Here is a 15653-nt window from a genome sequence, read left to right as displayed (position 1 = left end):
CAGAGTTCAAATACACAGTCATTTAAGACAGATTAGGCATGAGTTTCAGATCCTGATTTTACTGGAACAGTAACCACAATTAATAGTAACCAATATTTTGACTTAACATGCAAGTAAGCAAACAAAGTAAAAAACAATCTAGACATATATACTTGTATATAAAAACCCCAAATTTAAAAATATAAGTAACCAGTAAAAAAAACAACTACATTTTGTTGGGATTCAGGGTTACTTATGAAAAGCAATTGCAATGCAGATCCCCCAGGGCCAAGTGTGCTCTTGTCTTGTTTCTGACTTGAATTAGAGGGAACACTTTGCACATTTCACCATTAAACTTGAAGTCTGCATTCAGTTATACATTCCCCTTTCATGTAACAAGTTTAAACCACATTGAATAACTTTAAAACAGTCACTTTTGGGGCTGGGGTAATGGCTACATGGATAAAGTAGGAGGAGTTCCATTCCTAGCACCTACATTAACAAAGCAAAACCAGAAACAGCCAGCCAAGCATGTCAGCATGCTCCTATATTTCCAGTGCTGGGAAAGTGGGGAAAGCTGGTGCTTGATGGTCAGTCAGTCTATGGAATTGACTAGCTCTAGGTTCAGTGAGAGAACCTGTCTCAAAGAATATAGTTAAGTAGCCGGGCGTGGTGGCGCACGCCTTTAATCCCAGCACTCGGGAGGCAGAGGCGGGTGGATCGCTGTGAGTTCGAGGCCAGCCTGGTCTACAAAGTGAGTCCAGGACAGCCAAGGCTAACACAGAGAGACCCTGTCTCGAAAAACCAAAAAAAGAATATAATTAAGTAGGAAGCAACTGAAAAAGACACCAAATGTCAAACCATAGCTATGCACACACACAATATCAATGAAATTTAGACAACTATAGAAAAGCAATGAAATGACATTTTTTGTTTTAAGCCTTATTTTTATATAAGGATTACCTTTCCAAGCATTCTGCCTAGGAAGTAGTAATGCCTTGCAAAAGAATCTCCCACAAGCATCTGAGCAGCTGGGTTGGGGTATAGAAGCCCTTCATTAGTAGTCTTAAAGAAGCCTTGGTTGGGGTTAAATCCAGATTTCAGTAGTTCATTTAAAAACTCTCTGAAAATACCACCACCATCGATGCCAGCTTCATCCAAGCCATGGGCATTAAGCAAGTGCACACGGATTCGCTTTTTTAAGTCAGGTTCTATTAAAAAGAGAGTAATAAAATAAAAAGTGTTACAGAAAGTACTATGGAAAGGCACTGAGACTATTAACCAGGGACATTTAACATTTACATTTCAACAAATCAGTAATAGTAAAGAGACAATGACACCAGTTACTTAAAATACAAATAACCCAGAAATGCCAACTTTTATGTAGACGTTCCCATTAAAATATTAGTAACCAATAAAACTTACAGGAATTTTCCCCAGGGCCTACATGGAAAGCCTTTTCCATGTATATATCACACAGGAGATGGTTGGTTAGTGGACTAGTGGGAGAGAGATTCTGAGTAAGAACAATGCACCATCTCTGAAGAGGAAAATTAGGCAACAGGGCAAGGTGCCCATTGTACACAGGGAAAAAGAGACTCTTTCTAAAGAGATACAGGTTTGGGGCAATAAAAGTAATAGGCAATAGAGAACAGTCCTAACAACTCTGTTATAAAGCTCATCACTGAAATGGTTCACAAGACAAGCCAGAGTATAAGCTGAAGACACTGTATTTTTGATTTGAAGGATGCAAAAGCCAGTTTCCTCTTTCTTTTTTTTTTTTGAGACAGGATTTCTCTCTGTAGCCTTGGCTGTCCTGGACTGGCTCAGTAGACCAACAATTCACCTGCATCTGCCTCCCAAGTGCTGGGATTAAAGGCGTGCACTACCACTGCCCGGCCCAAGCCAGTTTTCTAGAGCTAAAAATTTAGTATGAAGACTCACAGTAGGCTAGCATCCACGAAAGAAGCAAACTACTGGTATCTTTTGCACCACCCTTGTGACGGTTTGAGTAGGTTGGCCTCTATAGGCTCCTATGTTTGAATGCTTGCCCACAGGGAGTGGCACTTATTAGGCGTTGTGGCTTTGTTGGAGGAGTGTGGAGTCACTGTGGGAGTGGGCTTTGAGGTCTCCTATGCTTGTGCTCTACCCAGTGTGGACTGAGGGACTCTTTCTGCCTGACTTTGGAGCCAGTCTCCTCTAAGCTGACTTTGGATTAGATGTAGAATTCTTGGCTCCTCCAGCACCATGTCTGCATGGATGCTGCCATGCTTCCCGTCATGATGATAACAGACTTAACCTCTGAACTGTAAGCCAGCCCCAATTAAATGTCATTTATAAGAGTTGCAGTGGTCATGGTTGTCTCTTCATAGCAATGGAAACCCTAAGACAATCCTGTTTCATCATCTGGAAATATATATGCAGCTGTTTATTTTCTCTTTTTCTTTTTCTTTCCTTTTCTTTTTTTTAAAAAATATTTTATTTAGTTTTAATCTATGCGCATTGGTGTGAAAGTGTCATATCTTGGAATTACAGACAGTTGTGAGCTGCCATGTGGGTGCTGGGAATTGAACCCGGGTCCTTTGGAAGAGCAGGCAGTGCTCTTAACTACTGAGCCATCTCTCCAGGCCCAACAGCTGTTTATTTTCTACAGCAATGTTCTGATTCTGGATATGTAAGTGAAAAATGGAGAGACTTTTACTATCATGCCTTCAACCTGAGAAGTAGTTGAGCCTTTCACTGCCCACCTTGGCTGAGTTTTAGTGACTACAAGGACATAGTAAACATTGGGCAGTTTTGTTTAATATGTGAAATCTGAGTGTGTTTATGACTCTGACAGCTGAAACATGCATGTCATGAGGTTGTAGGCAACAGAAGCTTGCAAGATGATTTAAGAAGTAAATTAGTTTGTGATACAGGAAACTTTAAGTTTTTATAAGGATGCTTCTGTCATACAGCAGGATTTCATACTTTGAAGATAACAAGTATCTCCTTTCTTTTCAAAAGATCTGTTTCATGTCATTGCTTCTGCGTTGAAGGTTTTTGTTTTTTAAAAATATTATTTATTGGGCTGGAGAGACGGCTCAGAGGTTAAGAGCACTGACTGCTCTCCCAGAGGTCCTGAGTTCAATTCCCAGCAACCACATCGTAGCTCACAACTATCTATAATGAGATCTGATGTCCTCTTCTGGCCTGGCGGTGTATATGAGGAGCACCGTATACATAATAATAAATAAATATATCTTTTAAAAATACTCTTTATTGTTGGGCATGTCTTTAATTCTAGAACTGAAGAGGCAGAGATAGGAAGCTCTCAGTGAGTTCAAGGCCAGCCTGGTTTACAGAGTTCCAAGACAGTCAGGGCTATATAGAGAAGAGACCCTGTTTCAAAAAACACAAAACAAACAAAAAATTATTTGTTAAGTTCCAGGAAACTTCATTTTTTCCAGATCAAAATGTCTAAAAATTGGGCTGGGCATGGTGGTACATGCCTTTAATCCCAGCACTTAGGAGGCAGAAGCAGGTGGATCTCTGTGATTTTTGAAGCCAGCCTGCTTTACACAGTGAGTTCCAGGACAGCCAAGGCTATGCAGAGAGATACTGTCTTTAAAAAAAGAATAATTAAAAATTTAAATGTCATTTTAAAAGGACACTGATGTTTTTAATGCCATTTATTAATATCAACTATAAATCAACGTTGTAAAAATTACTTTTTTAACCAATTGAGTCTGAAAAATTAAATAGGGGTAGAGGGCAGAGAGACAAAAACCCTATCCCCCAAACAGGATTGAGTTTAGAGGAAAAAAAAAAAAACCAAAAAAAAAAAACTATGTTTAGACAAGAGTTAAATATGAGCAGGCAAGAGAGAGGGTACTCCCTGGACCAACAGCACGGGACACATCCATATCTCCCATGGGAATCTGGCAAACAAACCACCTCAGCAGGACTACAGGTGGCTCTTCGTCTTGTCTAGGGGTAACAAAAGCTATCATTGTCCATTTACCTCTAGAAGGTGTGCTGGGAAGTTTGCATAACCTTTTAGGTTTACAAAGGTACTAGGTTCCATCCTAAGGCTGAGAATGACTTATTCTAATCCACATGATTAATACTAAAATGGGTCCCACATTATTTAAAATACTCTAGCTGTCTATAAAGCCCTGGCTGTTATCCATTCAGACAGGTTTCTCTGTGGTCTTCACTACACTCATGAGAAGAACAAGCTTTTCACTGATAATCCACAAACATGTTGCTTCTATCTATTTTGGTTAATTTGATTATGAAATATGTTCAACAAAAGTCCCAGAGAGGAGCAGGAGAGGCGGCTCAGTGGTTAGCAGCACATACTACCAGCACTCAGGTAGGTCTCTGAATTTGAAGCCCAGTCTGGTTTACAGAACGAGGTTCAGAACAGCCAGGGTGACACAGAGAAATCCTGTCTTAAAACAAAACAGAGCACAAACTACTCTCACAGAGGACCTGAGTTTGAGACCCAACAACTATGTCAGGTGGCTTAAAAGTATTTATAACTCTACCTTGAAGGTGATCTGACACCTCTGGCCTCACACAGAACCTGCACTGTATTTTTAACCCATGCCCTCAAATCAAACAATAACAAAAACCAAAAACCTATCAGAGTTTCAGAAAAAATGCCACCTGAATAATAAAAAGTATTTAAAAACCTGCTAAGAGCCAGGCGTGGTATCCTAACACTAGGGAGGCAGAAGCAGGTGGATCTACAAAGTGAGCCCAGGACAGCCAGGGTAACAGAGAAATCCTGTCTTGAAAAACCAAAAAACAAACAAACAAAAACCCCAAAACAACCTCCCCGACTCAAAAAAAAAAAAAAAAAAAAACCAACAAAACCTGCCAAAGCTAGACAGGTGGTTCAGGCAAGTAAATGTGCTTGTCGTTTACTTGTGGCCAAGCCTGACCAACCTTAGGTGATCACTGGGACCCCCATGGTGAAAGGAATTGTCATCTGACTTTGACACGTGCACTGTGGCACATGTACCACTCCCTAGGGAAAAAAATTAAACATAATAATAATTAAAAATTTGCCGCTTGGGGGCTCCCCTTCTCTGAGGGGTAGTGGTGGTGGTATGGGGGATGTGAGGGTGTAACTAGGAGAGGAGGAGCGAGGGGGCTTCAATCAGGCTGTAAAGTGATTAAATAAATAAATTAATAAAGAAAAAAGCCGGGCGGTGGTGGCACACTCCTTTAATCCCAGCACTTGGGAGGCAGAGGCAGGCAGATCACTGTGAGTTCAAGGCCAGCCTGGTCTACAACGTGAGTCCAGGACAGCCAGGGCTACAGAGAGAAACCCTGTCTCTTTAAAAACACACACACACACACACACACACAGAAAGAAAGAAAGAAATTGCTGAAGCTTGAAATAAATAAAGTCCTGGGGGGGGGGTAAATCTCAGAGATGCCATGTAAAAAATATGCATTTTGATATTCATGCCCATCTCATTAATCTCTGAACAATCAAGCTCAAGAAGGAAGAGGAATGTTTGTTTGCTACTACACAGAAGACCTCGTACTCACTGCCATGGGCTAGTATTAAGGACTTTACAAAGTTTTAAATGTGGAAACACTGTGAATGAGAAATTGCTGCCCTTAGCCATTACTGAATCTCTTCCTTAAACTTCAGGACCAATGCAGAAGGGCTCTGACACTGAGGGTTTCGAGGACCATCCTCAGACTATAGCTTCTCAAGGATTCTGTATTTTCTGAAAGCTTACTTATGAAAATCACAATATATAATTGAATGCGAACACTTTCAGCATAAAATCTAGCCTGTTAGGGATCTTGACACTACTTATTTCTAAGAACAAATTAGAAACATTTGGTTTTATTTTAAAGTTTTGGTGGGAGGAGAAAACCTAAGAAAAACATCAATTTGATTTTATCCTTACTTAATGTAATTAATTCTGTAATTAAATGAACTAAATTAAAATCGTGTACAAGTACACAGCCTCTCTTTGGCTCAAAAGTTTACATACACTCCAAAATTACAGAGCTTCAGAGAGAGGTATGCAGTTTGAATAGGCCCCATACCCTACGCATCAACTTTCCCAAACATCTTGGCTCCAGTTCTACCTCTTCAAAAAGCCCTTCCTCCAGTCTTCCTATCATGATAATCACTTATCTTTTTCATGTTGTCCTAATTATACTTCTTCCTAGGCTCAGTTACAATTTCAACAGGCACTGCCTACATATTTGCTGAGTGCACTTAGCCAAGGGTAAATTTAATAAGGTAACCAAGAGCACGGAATTGGATAATAAAGCATGAATGAGGGCTGACTTATGAGCTGCTATGAGGATTCCAAAGAGACTCTTAGGTTTTGGAGAACATGCGTCCCCCTAGAGTCCACAGGTACCTGTGTTCATCTCCCGCCCTCTACCCCACCAGTCTCTCAAGATTTATTTATTTATTATTATTATATAGTGATCTGCCTGCATGTATGCCTGCAGGCCAGAAGAGGGCACCAGATCACATTACAGATGGTTGTGAGCCACCATGTGGTTTCTGGGAATTGAACTCAGGACCTTTGGAAGAACAGGCAGTGCTCTTAACCTCTGAACCACCTCTCCAGTCCATGTTCATCTCTCTTACCCATAATATTTGGAAACAAATCCTGGGGCAAGAGAAATCTGTCCTAGTGGGGATTTCACAGTCTGACTTTAGACCCAAACTGAAACAGTTCACCACACAGGGCTTGAGAGAGCACTGAGCTACTCAAAGGACAAATATACATTATGCAAAACCACATCTCCTGAGTACAGCAGGGAACCACTGGCACCAGTTTTCTTCTATTAGCACCACACTGACATCTGTTCTTCAGCTGGGAAGTGAAAATTACTACAACCTGAGGCTTAGTTTTCCTTAGAGAAAATTAAGTGGTTTCCTCAAAGAGAAGCAACTATGATTTCCCATCTACCATGGACCTAAGGTGACAGAGCTTTTATTCTGAATTCTCTGTACTGATCAAACACTGACTGTATGTAAAACCATGGGTATGATACACTTCAGTTTACACTATTCCTATACAGCATTTAATTCTTCAGTGTCAAGTATTAGAAAAATATAAAGCATGTGTTACTGGCTTTCAGATGGTTGAAGTGCAATTTTCTTTACAGTAGAGTTACTGAAGAACTATTTTTTTAAAGAAAGAAATACAGATTTCAACAGCACTTATTGAGCCAGGTGCAGTGGCACAACCCTATAATCCTGGCACTCTGGGAGACAGAAGCAGATTGACCTCTGTGAGTTCAAGGCCAGTCTGGACTACAAAGCCAGTCTAGGACAGCTAAGGCTACAAGAGAGACCCTGTCTCAAAAAAAAAAAAAAAAAAAAAAAAAAAAAAAAAAAAAACAAAACAAAAAAAACACAACAAAATCAACAGCACTTATTTTAATATAATTTGACTAAAAATTGGTCACACATTTATATGAAAAATATAAAATGAAAAACCATTATCACAGTGCTCAGGAAGCTAAGAGGAGGATTATGGATCCTAAGTCAGACTGGATTAGAGAGACCCCATCTATCAGAAAGAACAACAAAACTCAGAATGAAATAGCCGTCACCTGCATTTTTGGAACTATAGGCAGCCAAAGGAATAAGACACAACACAGGAATGAGGACAACGGGTTGCTTTTAAAAGTAAAAATTGGTAACATAAAATGCTCGTTGTAATACCTATCAACTTTAGGAATACTGGTTGATAGTTCACATTTACTAAATGTTATCTATTACATTTCAGTTTTAAAAAGTCATATAAAAGGCTGGAAGCCCAGCTCAGTGGTAAAACACTTACCTGGGTTTCCTCCTTAGTACAAAAAGAACAAGCAAACAATAGAACAAATTATGAACAGGAAAAAAATTTTTTTTCCTCCCAAGGAATTGAAACTAGTTCCTTGCCCATGCTAGTCTGTTAGTCAAGTACTCCATCTACTGTTTTACACACACACACACACACACACACACACACACACACACACACACACACACACACACACACAGCCTTATGTAGCCCTGGCTCTAGTGCTAATAGATTAGAGGCATGTACCATCACACCCAGCAGCAGCTCAATGGACTTTTTTTTTAAAAAACGATTTTCTTTTTTCTGGTTTTTCGAAACATCACTTTGTAGACTAGGCTGGCCTCAAACTCACAAAAATCCACCTGCCTCTGCCTCCTGAGTGTTGGGATCAAAGGTGTGTGCCACCACCGACTGGCTTTATTTTTTCCTTTCTTGATATGTAGAACAGGGTGGCCTCAAAGTCACAGAAATCCACTTGCCTCTGCTTCCCAAGTACTAAGATTAAAAGCATGCATCACTATGGCCAGCAACAATTATCATTTTCTACAATAATTCCCAAGTTCCCACTGACATATGCAGGCACACAAAGGACACTACATATATATTTATGTACCATTTTCTGGAGAAAGTTTGTCATAAGCATCTTCATAAATATAATTTCTTCTTATTGTGACATTAATTCCATCCAGAAATGGACCATCTCCTTGAACTTCTTGCTTATCTGCATAAATCAACCTTTGAAAGATCTAACAAAAAGGTAAAGTTATAAGGTTATTAGAACCAAAAGACTTGTTAGTATAAACACAAGCAATGTAAACAAAACTGTTAAATATTCTTTAACTTTGTATCCCTATAAATTACGGCATAAATTTTTATATACTAGGTAGCAAATATTAACTTTTTCAAGAAATGAGTATTTAAGTATTTCTAAAGCCGTTTTCTTTGACATTGAAATGACCCAGGGGGTAAGGCACTTTCAGCCAAGAGTTATGACCTGAGTTCAAGCTGGGACCTGCATGACAGGAGAAAAGAGACTCCTAAAAACTCTCCTCCAATTCTGCATGGACTCCAGAATACACAAGCAAACACACAAGCACGTCAAAAATATTATTTAGAAGGGTAGTGAAGTCTTAAAGGAGTATACTATCTTAGAGAAAATATTTCCCCCAGGAATAAAATTCATGTCTATAATTGTTGAAATACCAGTAGAGGAAGCTCAGGAGTTAGGTACTATGGCTTTTGGCATTTTTTGTTTGCTTGGTTTGGTATTTTTCTGAGACAGAGTTTTTTCTGTGTAACATCCCTGGTACTCCTGGAACTCACTTTAAACTCACAGAAATCCACCTGTCTCTGCCTCTTCCAATGCTAAGATTAAAGGCATGCATCACCATGGACTGAGGGGGCTGGCATTTTTTTTGAACACCTAGAGCAGCAGTTCTCAAACTATGGGTGGCAACCCTCTATCTCCAAAAATATTTACATTACAATTCGTAATAGTAGCAAAACTACAGTTAACAAAGTAGCAACAAAAACAATTTTATGGTTGGGTCACCACAATATGAGGAACTAACTACATTAAAGGGTCACAGCATTATGAAGGTTGAGAACCACTGACCTAGGTCTTTTTTTTTTTTTTTTCCCTGAACAAAGAATGAAGGCCTGAAAAATATTGAGGCTCACGCCTGAAAGAACTTAGCTGTTTCTAGTAAAACAGAAATCTAAATTAAGCTGGAAACAGATATATTCAAACTTTTAAACATTTCTTCAAAATCATCTGGCAAGAAGCTAAGGTAGCTGCCCATTTTCAAAGCAGTGATGGTTATAGTAACTTTCTTATGAATGTACAAAAAGTACCTTTACCAAAAAATTGGCCTGTTTAGTAACAATGCACACTTTGATAGTTTAAACAACCTTCATTAGGTCCCGCTATCAGAAATCTCTAGTCTAACAGGCTGTTACACTAGTTACAAGGGAAAGCATAGCTTTAGCTTGTACAGAGAAGTATCTGGCTACATTTTAAGGATGAAATTGGAATTTTTAGGTTTTTTTTTTTTTTTTTTTTTCTTTTTGGTGTGTAGCCTTGCTTGGCCTGGACTTGCTTTGTAGACCAGGCTGGCCTCAAACTTACAGAGACCCGTCTGCTTCTGCCTCCTGAGTGTTGGAATTAAAGGTTTGTGCCACTGCACTTGGCGATTTTTAAAAGTCTTGTGTTAACTTTTTATCTGTGTTCAGTTAGCATCACAGGGTCTAAATGGCATACCTTCACTCGCTCTTCAAATGGAACCACAAAGGGCAGTTCTGTCAGGATGGCAAGCTGTCGTTCCTCAGACACAGACAGGGGTGGGGACTCCAGACCCACTGAAACACATGTTAAATAAAACTCATGAGTCCATCTGTATTTTCCTTTCCATTCCCTGCCAGCTCCTAAAATAAGGGTGTATAAAATCATCCTAGTGATTCTACCTTTCTCTACTTCCATGAACACACCCTCTAGGCCCAATCTGAAATCTCTGAAGTCATTCCAGCCAGGTGAGTGATACACATGCAGATTGGGTAAGGGTGATCATCTTCCGTTGTCTGCTCATCTCACAAACCCAGCTAGCACTCACAGGGCGAGGCCCAAGATGTCAGAGCTAAAATGGGAGGTTCCTGTACTCTCCCTTGTCCTCTGGGGTGGGCATGCATGCATGTCAAGGTGCCTAGAAGGCTGTGTATCCAGTGGGCCTATGTTGGGGGTTGGTCAGGTGCTATGTATTGTTCTTTTCTCCCCTACTACCCTATTTTTTAAATGTTTTCTCAGACAGCGTTTTTCTGTGTTAACAGCCATGGCTGTCCTGGACTTTGTAGACCAGGCTAGCCTTGAACTCACAAAAATCAGCCTGCCTCTACCTGTGCTGGGATTAAAGGACTACATCATCAAGCCTGGCTTGGTACTATGTATTCTAATGCTGGCCCCAAGATCTGGTTGCCACCCAGATGAGCACATTCTCATATATACCTGTCTTTGTTGTGTAAACCTTGCTCTAACTAATTTAAAGTTGATTGGTTAGTAAAAACGCTGAAGCCTGTGGCTTGGCAGAAGAGAGGTAGGCAAAAGTTAGGTTCATGGGTTTGGGTAGGGAGCAAGACAGGAGGACGATGTGGCAGAAGGAGCAGAAAATGGAGAAGAGGGTGTGGCCTGATGGAGCAGATGTAGCTCAGAAAGGATGACTTATTGGCAAGTAATTTGTGTTATGTAGCTGAGAGATAGCTAAATAGCTTAGAGAGTTGGTATCTGCCCAGCTCCAGTTCTTTACGCTTGTAAAATAAATCATAGTCCCTCTGTGTCAATTATTTTGGAAGCTAGCAGGGTTAAAAAAAAACTGTTGTGCTGGGCGTGGTGATACCCTTTGATCCCACCACTCCAGAGACAGAGGCAGGTCTGAGTTCGAGACTAGCCTGGTCTACAAAGCCAGGACAGCAAGGGCTCTGCTTCACAGAGAAACCTTATCTCAAAAAAAAAAAAAAAAAAAAAAAAAAAAGAAAGGTAAGAAGGGAAGGAAGAAAACTGTTGCTTTATTAATTAGTATCTGAACATGGTTTCTCTTAAGGGAGCTACACCTTTGAAATGCATTGGGTTGGTTAAAGTTATTAATGGTGTTAATCAGAGAAAAAACAAGGTATTGAAATTTAGACTCAAGGATTTCTCTCTTTTGCTTAGGTAAAGGGATAGGAGTTGAGAAGAAGAATGGGGAATATAGGAATATCATATAGGGATAATAAGATAAAAGAAAAAATTTTAAAGTAATTATTAAATCTATTCTTCAATTAGAGCTTTAACTGTTATTCTACAATAAGGTTATTTTTTAAACACTAATATAGAATTTTGTATATTAATACAAAATTTAAGGTTAATTTTGATACACATACATTCTACTCTGATATGAGGTATTGGGCCTATATAATGTGTTTATTTATTTATTTTAAAAGGATGTATTTATTTATTTTATATATATAGTGTTCTGCCTATGTGTGTGCCTACATGCCAGAAGAGGGCATCAGATCTCATTTATAGATGGTTGTGAGCCACTACATGGTTGCTGGGAATTGACTCAGAACTTTTGGTAAAGAGCAGGCAGTGAGTGCTCTTAACCTTTGAGGCATCTCTCCAGCCCCTATATAACTTATTTGTAAATACAAGTTTTACTTCCAAGACTTTTATAAGCTGCTATGACAAACTGTTTAGAATAATTAAGTAATACAAATTAATGATTAATCAATCAAGCTCATGGTCATGTCAGATACTTGTCTATTTTTTACGTGTGTATCTTAGGCTAAACGCATAGTAACTAGCTAGAAAGAAGCAACGTTTACGTGATCAGATTTACAATAGATAAACTGACAGACAGACAGATGGACAGACAGAGGTCTTCAAATATCTCAAAGACCTGCAGAATACGGCATTTTAAAATGGTTTTTAAAATTAATTTAAAACCTTTTTTACTTAAGTCAGCTTCTAGCAGCAACCCTACACTACCTCAAAGAAGCTAAGAGCATCAAAAGACCTCCAAGTGGAGTTGCTTCAAAAATGTCAAGCTAGCCACTGGGTAAAACTACCCCTACTCAATTGCAGATAACATGCTGTGGGGGTACGGGGGGGGGGGGGTGGGCGCCAACTGCCAAGACAAGGTAAGCAAGTCTGTCAATATTCCCGGCTTCACAATTAAGTCTGCCAGATATACTGGGCCAAAAGGCTGAAGATGTACTCCAATACGGTAGAGAGATTTTGGGTGACCTACCGGGCAGTCAACTGACTGTTATTTCTTTGTATTAGAAGCTTTGCCTGCACTTCCTACACACTTAGGTAACATTATTTCCCTCTCAAGTCTTAGATGGGTCTGAAAACTAAACAGTTTAGTCTCACAATTAGGCTTAAGTTGTTTAGCATTTAGAAAATGTTTTAAAAGGATATTTATAGGTCTAAATAGAATTTTTAGGTTGTTAAATTCACACTGTGATAAAAATAATTTGGATACAGAACTCTGAACTCATCAAGGTAGGAATGATTGTAGGGTACCAAAGACTGGACATTGTAAATATAATTATTACATGATAGTTTTCATGATTGTTTCATATTTGTTTTTACTATATGGAGTTTATTATTGTAAGAGAAAGAGTCCTTTTATTTTGACAAAAAGAGGGAATTGCTGGGGGCTAGTCTGGTGTTATGTATTCTAATGCTAATTACTGGCCCCCAAGATCTGGATCTCATCCAGATGAGTACATTCTCACGTACATCTGCCCAGCTCCAATTCTTTAAGCTTATAAAATAAATCATAGTATCTCTGTGTCAATTATTTTGGAAGCTAGCAGGATTAAAGAAAACTGTTGCTTTATTAATTCATATCTTACAGGCCTAGTACTTAACTAGTAACCTTAGGCCCTGTTCTCTCCCAACACTAAGAAAACAGCCTGGCACAATGAGTCACAGTTAACTCTTTCAAACTCATTTAAATGAAAAACAAAACCACAAAATCTGAATAATTTTTAACAGTTTAAGATTCCCTTATAGTTGGGTGGTGGTGGCACATGTCTTTAATCCCAGCACTTGAGAGGCAGAGGGATCTCTGTAAGTTGGAGACCAGCTTTGTCTACAGAGTGAGTTCCAGGACTGTCAGGACTACATCGAGAGAGACCCTATTGAGAGACTGGGGGTCAGGGGTGGGGTGGGGGGCACATACTGGCAAATTTTATAACAGATAAAGAAATTCTATCTGTAACACTAAAAATTCTCCAAATGCAGTAAATTAAAAACAAGCACAAAAAATACATTCAATACCATTAGTCAGATGGGAAACGCAGATTAAAATCACAATGAGAGCCAGGCATAGTGGTGCACGCCTTTAATCCCAGCACTCGGGAGGCAGAGGCAAGCGGATCACTGTGAGTTCGAGGCCAGCCTGGTCTACAAAGAGAATCCAGAACAGCCAAGATAACATAGAGAAACCCTGTCTCAAAAAACCAAACCAAACCAAACCAAACAATAAAATCACATTGAGTTATTGTCATTGTAGATGCAGGAATGAAACGCTAAGTTTGTTCCAGGTTAAGTTCTAGCACTGTGCTACATCCCCACCTTTTTATTTTTAAAAAAGTTGACAATTTTCCCATGTACACAATCTATGGTGATCATATTCATAGCCCTTCGTCCTCTTTCATCTTTCCACTCTCAGTGACCACTTTCCTCACAACTAGTCTCCCTCTTAACTTTCATGTCGCATTTTACCTGTTTAACCAGAGTTGCTTATTAAGAACATGGAAAGAGAGTTATTTACTGAAGCATGGAAAACCTATCAGGGGTTATGGTACTGAAGAAAATGACTGCAACATTTATAATCACCAAAGACTGACATAACCCAATGTCCTTTATATGCTATGGCTACTCAATGGAATTTTATAGAGCAATCAAAAGAAACGGCTATGATCCACAAAACACCACTGCCTTATTTATGTTGCTTATCCTGCAGTTCCACCTTTTAGAAAAGGTGGGATAATAATCATTTTCTATCTGTCCACCAGGAAACACAAGCTGATTTTTATTGGAATGATGAAATGTTCTGTGTATATGGTGTTCAATAAAAATCAGAGCTGGGCTGGAGAGATGACTCAAAGGTTAAGAGCACTGACTATGCATCCAGAGGTCCTGAGTTCAATTCCCTACAAACACATGGTGGCTCACAATCATTTATGTGATCTGATGCCCTCTTCTGGCCTGCAGGTGTACATGCAGGCTGAACACTGTATACATAATAAATTAAAAAAAAAAAAAAATCACAGAGCAACAGTAAGAGAGGTGAATGCTGCTGAGTATTCACCCTTGTGAAAAGAAGTACCAGCCAGGTGTGGTGACACACACATTTAATCCCAGCACTTGGGAGGCAGAGGCAAGCGGGATCTCTGAAAGTTCAATGCCAGCAAGTCCAGGCCAGCCAAGACTACAAGAGAAACCCTGTCTAAAAAATAAATAAATAAATAAATAAATAAGTAAAAAGAAAAAAGAAAGAAAGAAAGAAAGAAAGAAAGAAAGAAAGAAAGAAAGAAAAGTGACAACTGAGGAGAACTTACCCTCCAGGGTGGACTGCAGTGGGCCAATCCTGCCCATCCTCCTGAACCGCCACACATGTCTAGATGCAGGTACATAGAGCTGGGTGACCTGTGGGAATCAATTGCTGCTGTCAGCATTTCCTTCTGCCCCAGTACTGCTTGGTGGCAACTAAGCAGACTAAAAGCCTGTACTCTTTTAAAGAGATGTCTGTCTATCCCTGTCCAATCCAAGCTAACTCTCATGTATTCATATTTTAGCCTTAACTACTTCAAAGTGAACTGTTGAGTGTCTGGACAGAGTAAATTAACACAATGATATAATTATGAAAAGAGCATATCTCATTGAGAAAGTAACAAATATTATATTTACCTATCTCCTCTAAAGCTTTTTATTTCCAATTAATTTGGTTGAATGAGTATTCAAGTAATATAAGCATAAAAGATTTTCTCTTAAGCTTTTAAATCTGTAATTTCTTCTAACCTCTTAGTTTTGGCCTTTGTACATTTTTTTTTTTCATGAACATACAAGCTTTGGCCTTATAGTCTGGGTCATACTCAATACTTGCAGAGGCACCCGAAGAGGCTTAGAGCAGTAGTAGGGCCAATGTGTGTGGTGGCATGTTACACCCTCCCCTGAACCCATGAAGTAGGGCACCCATTATGTGGAAGAAATGCTTAACAGGAAGACATCAATGCTATCTAGATAGATAGCCTTGGAGAGGCAAGTCAAATATTCATTTTTTCTTTCTAGAACAGTCTTCA

The 15653-nt window shown here is 39.3% G+C and overlaps 1 protein-coding gene across 1 annotated transcript in view; it reads right to left on the bottom strand.

Moving 5' to 3' along the window:
* The window catches only part of Ube3c (ubiquitin protein ligase E3C), a 105749-nt gene that overhangs the window by 27320 nt on the left and 62776 nt on the right, over nucleotides 1-15653 (bottom strand). The window contains exons 15-18 of the mRNA XM_051152228.1: nucleotides 14913-15000; nucleotides 10069-10166; nucleotides 8422-8554; nucleotides 943-1190 (exon numbers count right to left, since the gene is read on the bottom strand). Coding sequence (XP_051008185.1) covers nucleotides 943-1190; nucleotides 8422-8554; nucleotides 10069-10166; nucleotides 14913-15000 — 567 coding nt within the window. The remainder of the gene's footprint in view (nucleotides 1-942; nucleotides 1191-8421; nucleotides 8555-10068; nucleotides 10167-14912; nucleotides 15001-15653) is intronic.

This window comes from Acomys russatus, chromosome 10 (genome assembly GCF_903995435.1).
Source record: "Acomys russatus chromosome 10, mAcoRus1.1, whole genome shotgun sequence".
NCBI classification, from domain to species: Eukaryota; Metazoa; Chordata; class Mammalia; order Rodentia; family Muridae; genus Acomys; species Acomys russatus.
Note: the sequence above shows the minus strand (reverse complement) of the source record. Positions and strands in the feature narration are given on the sequence as shown.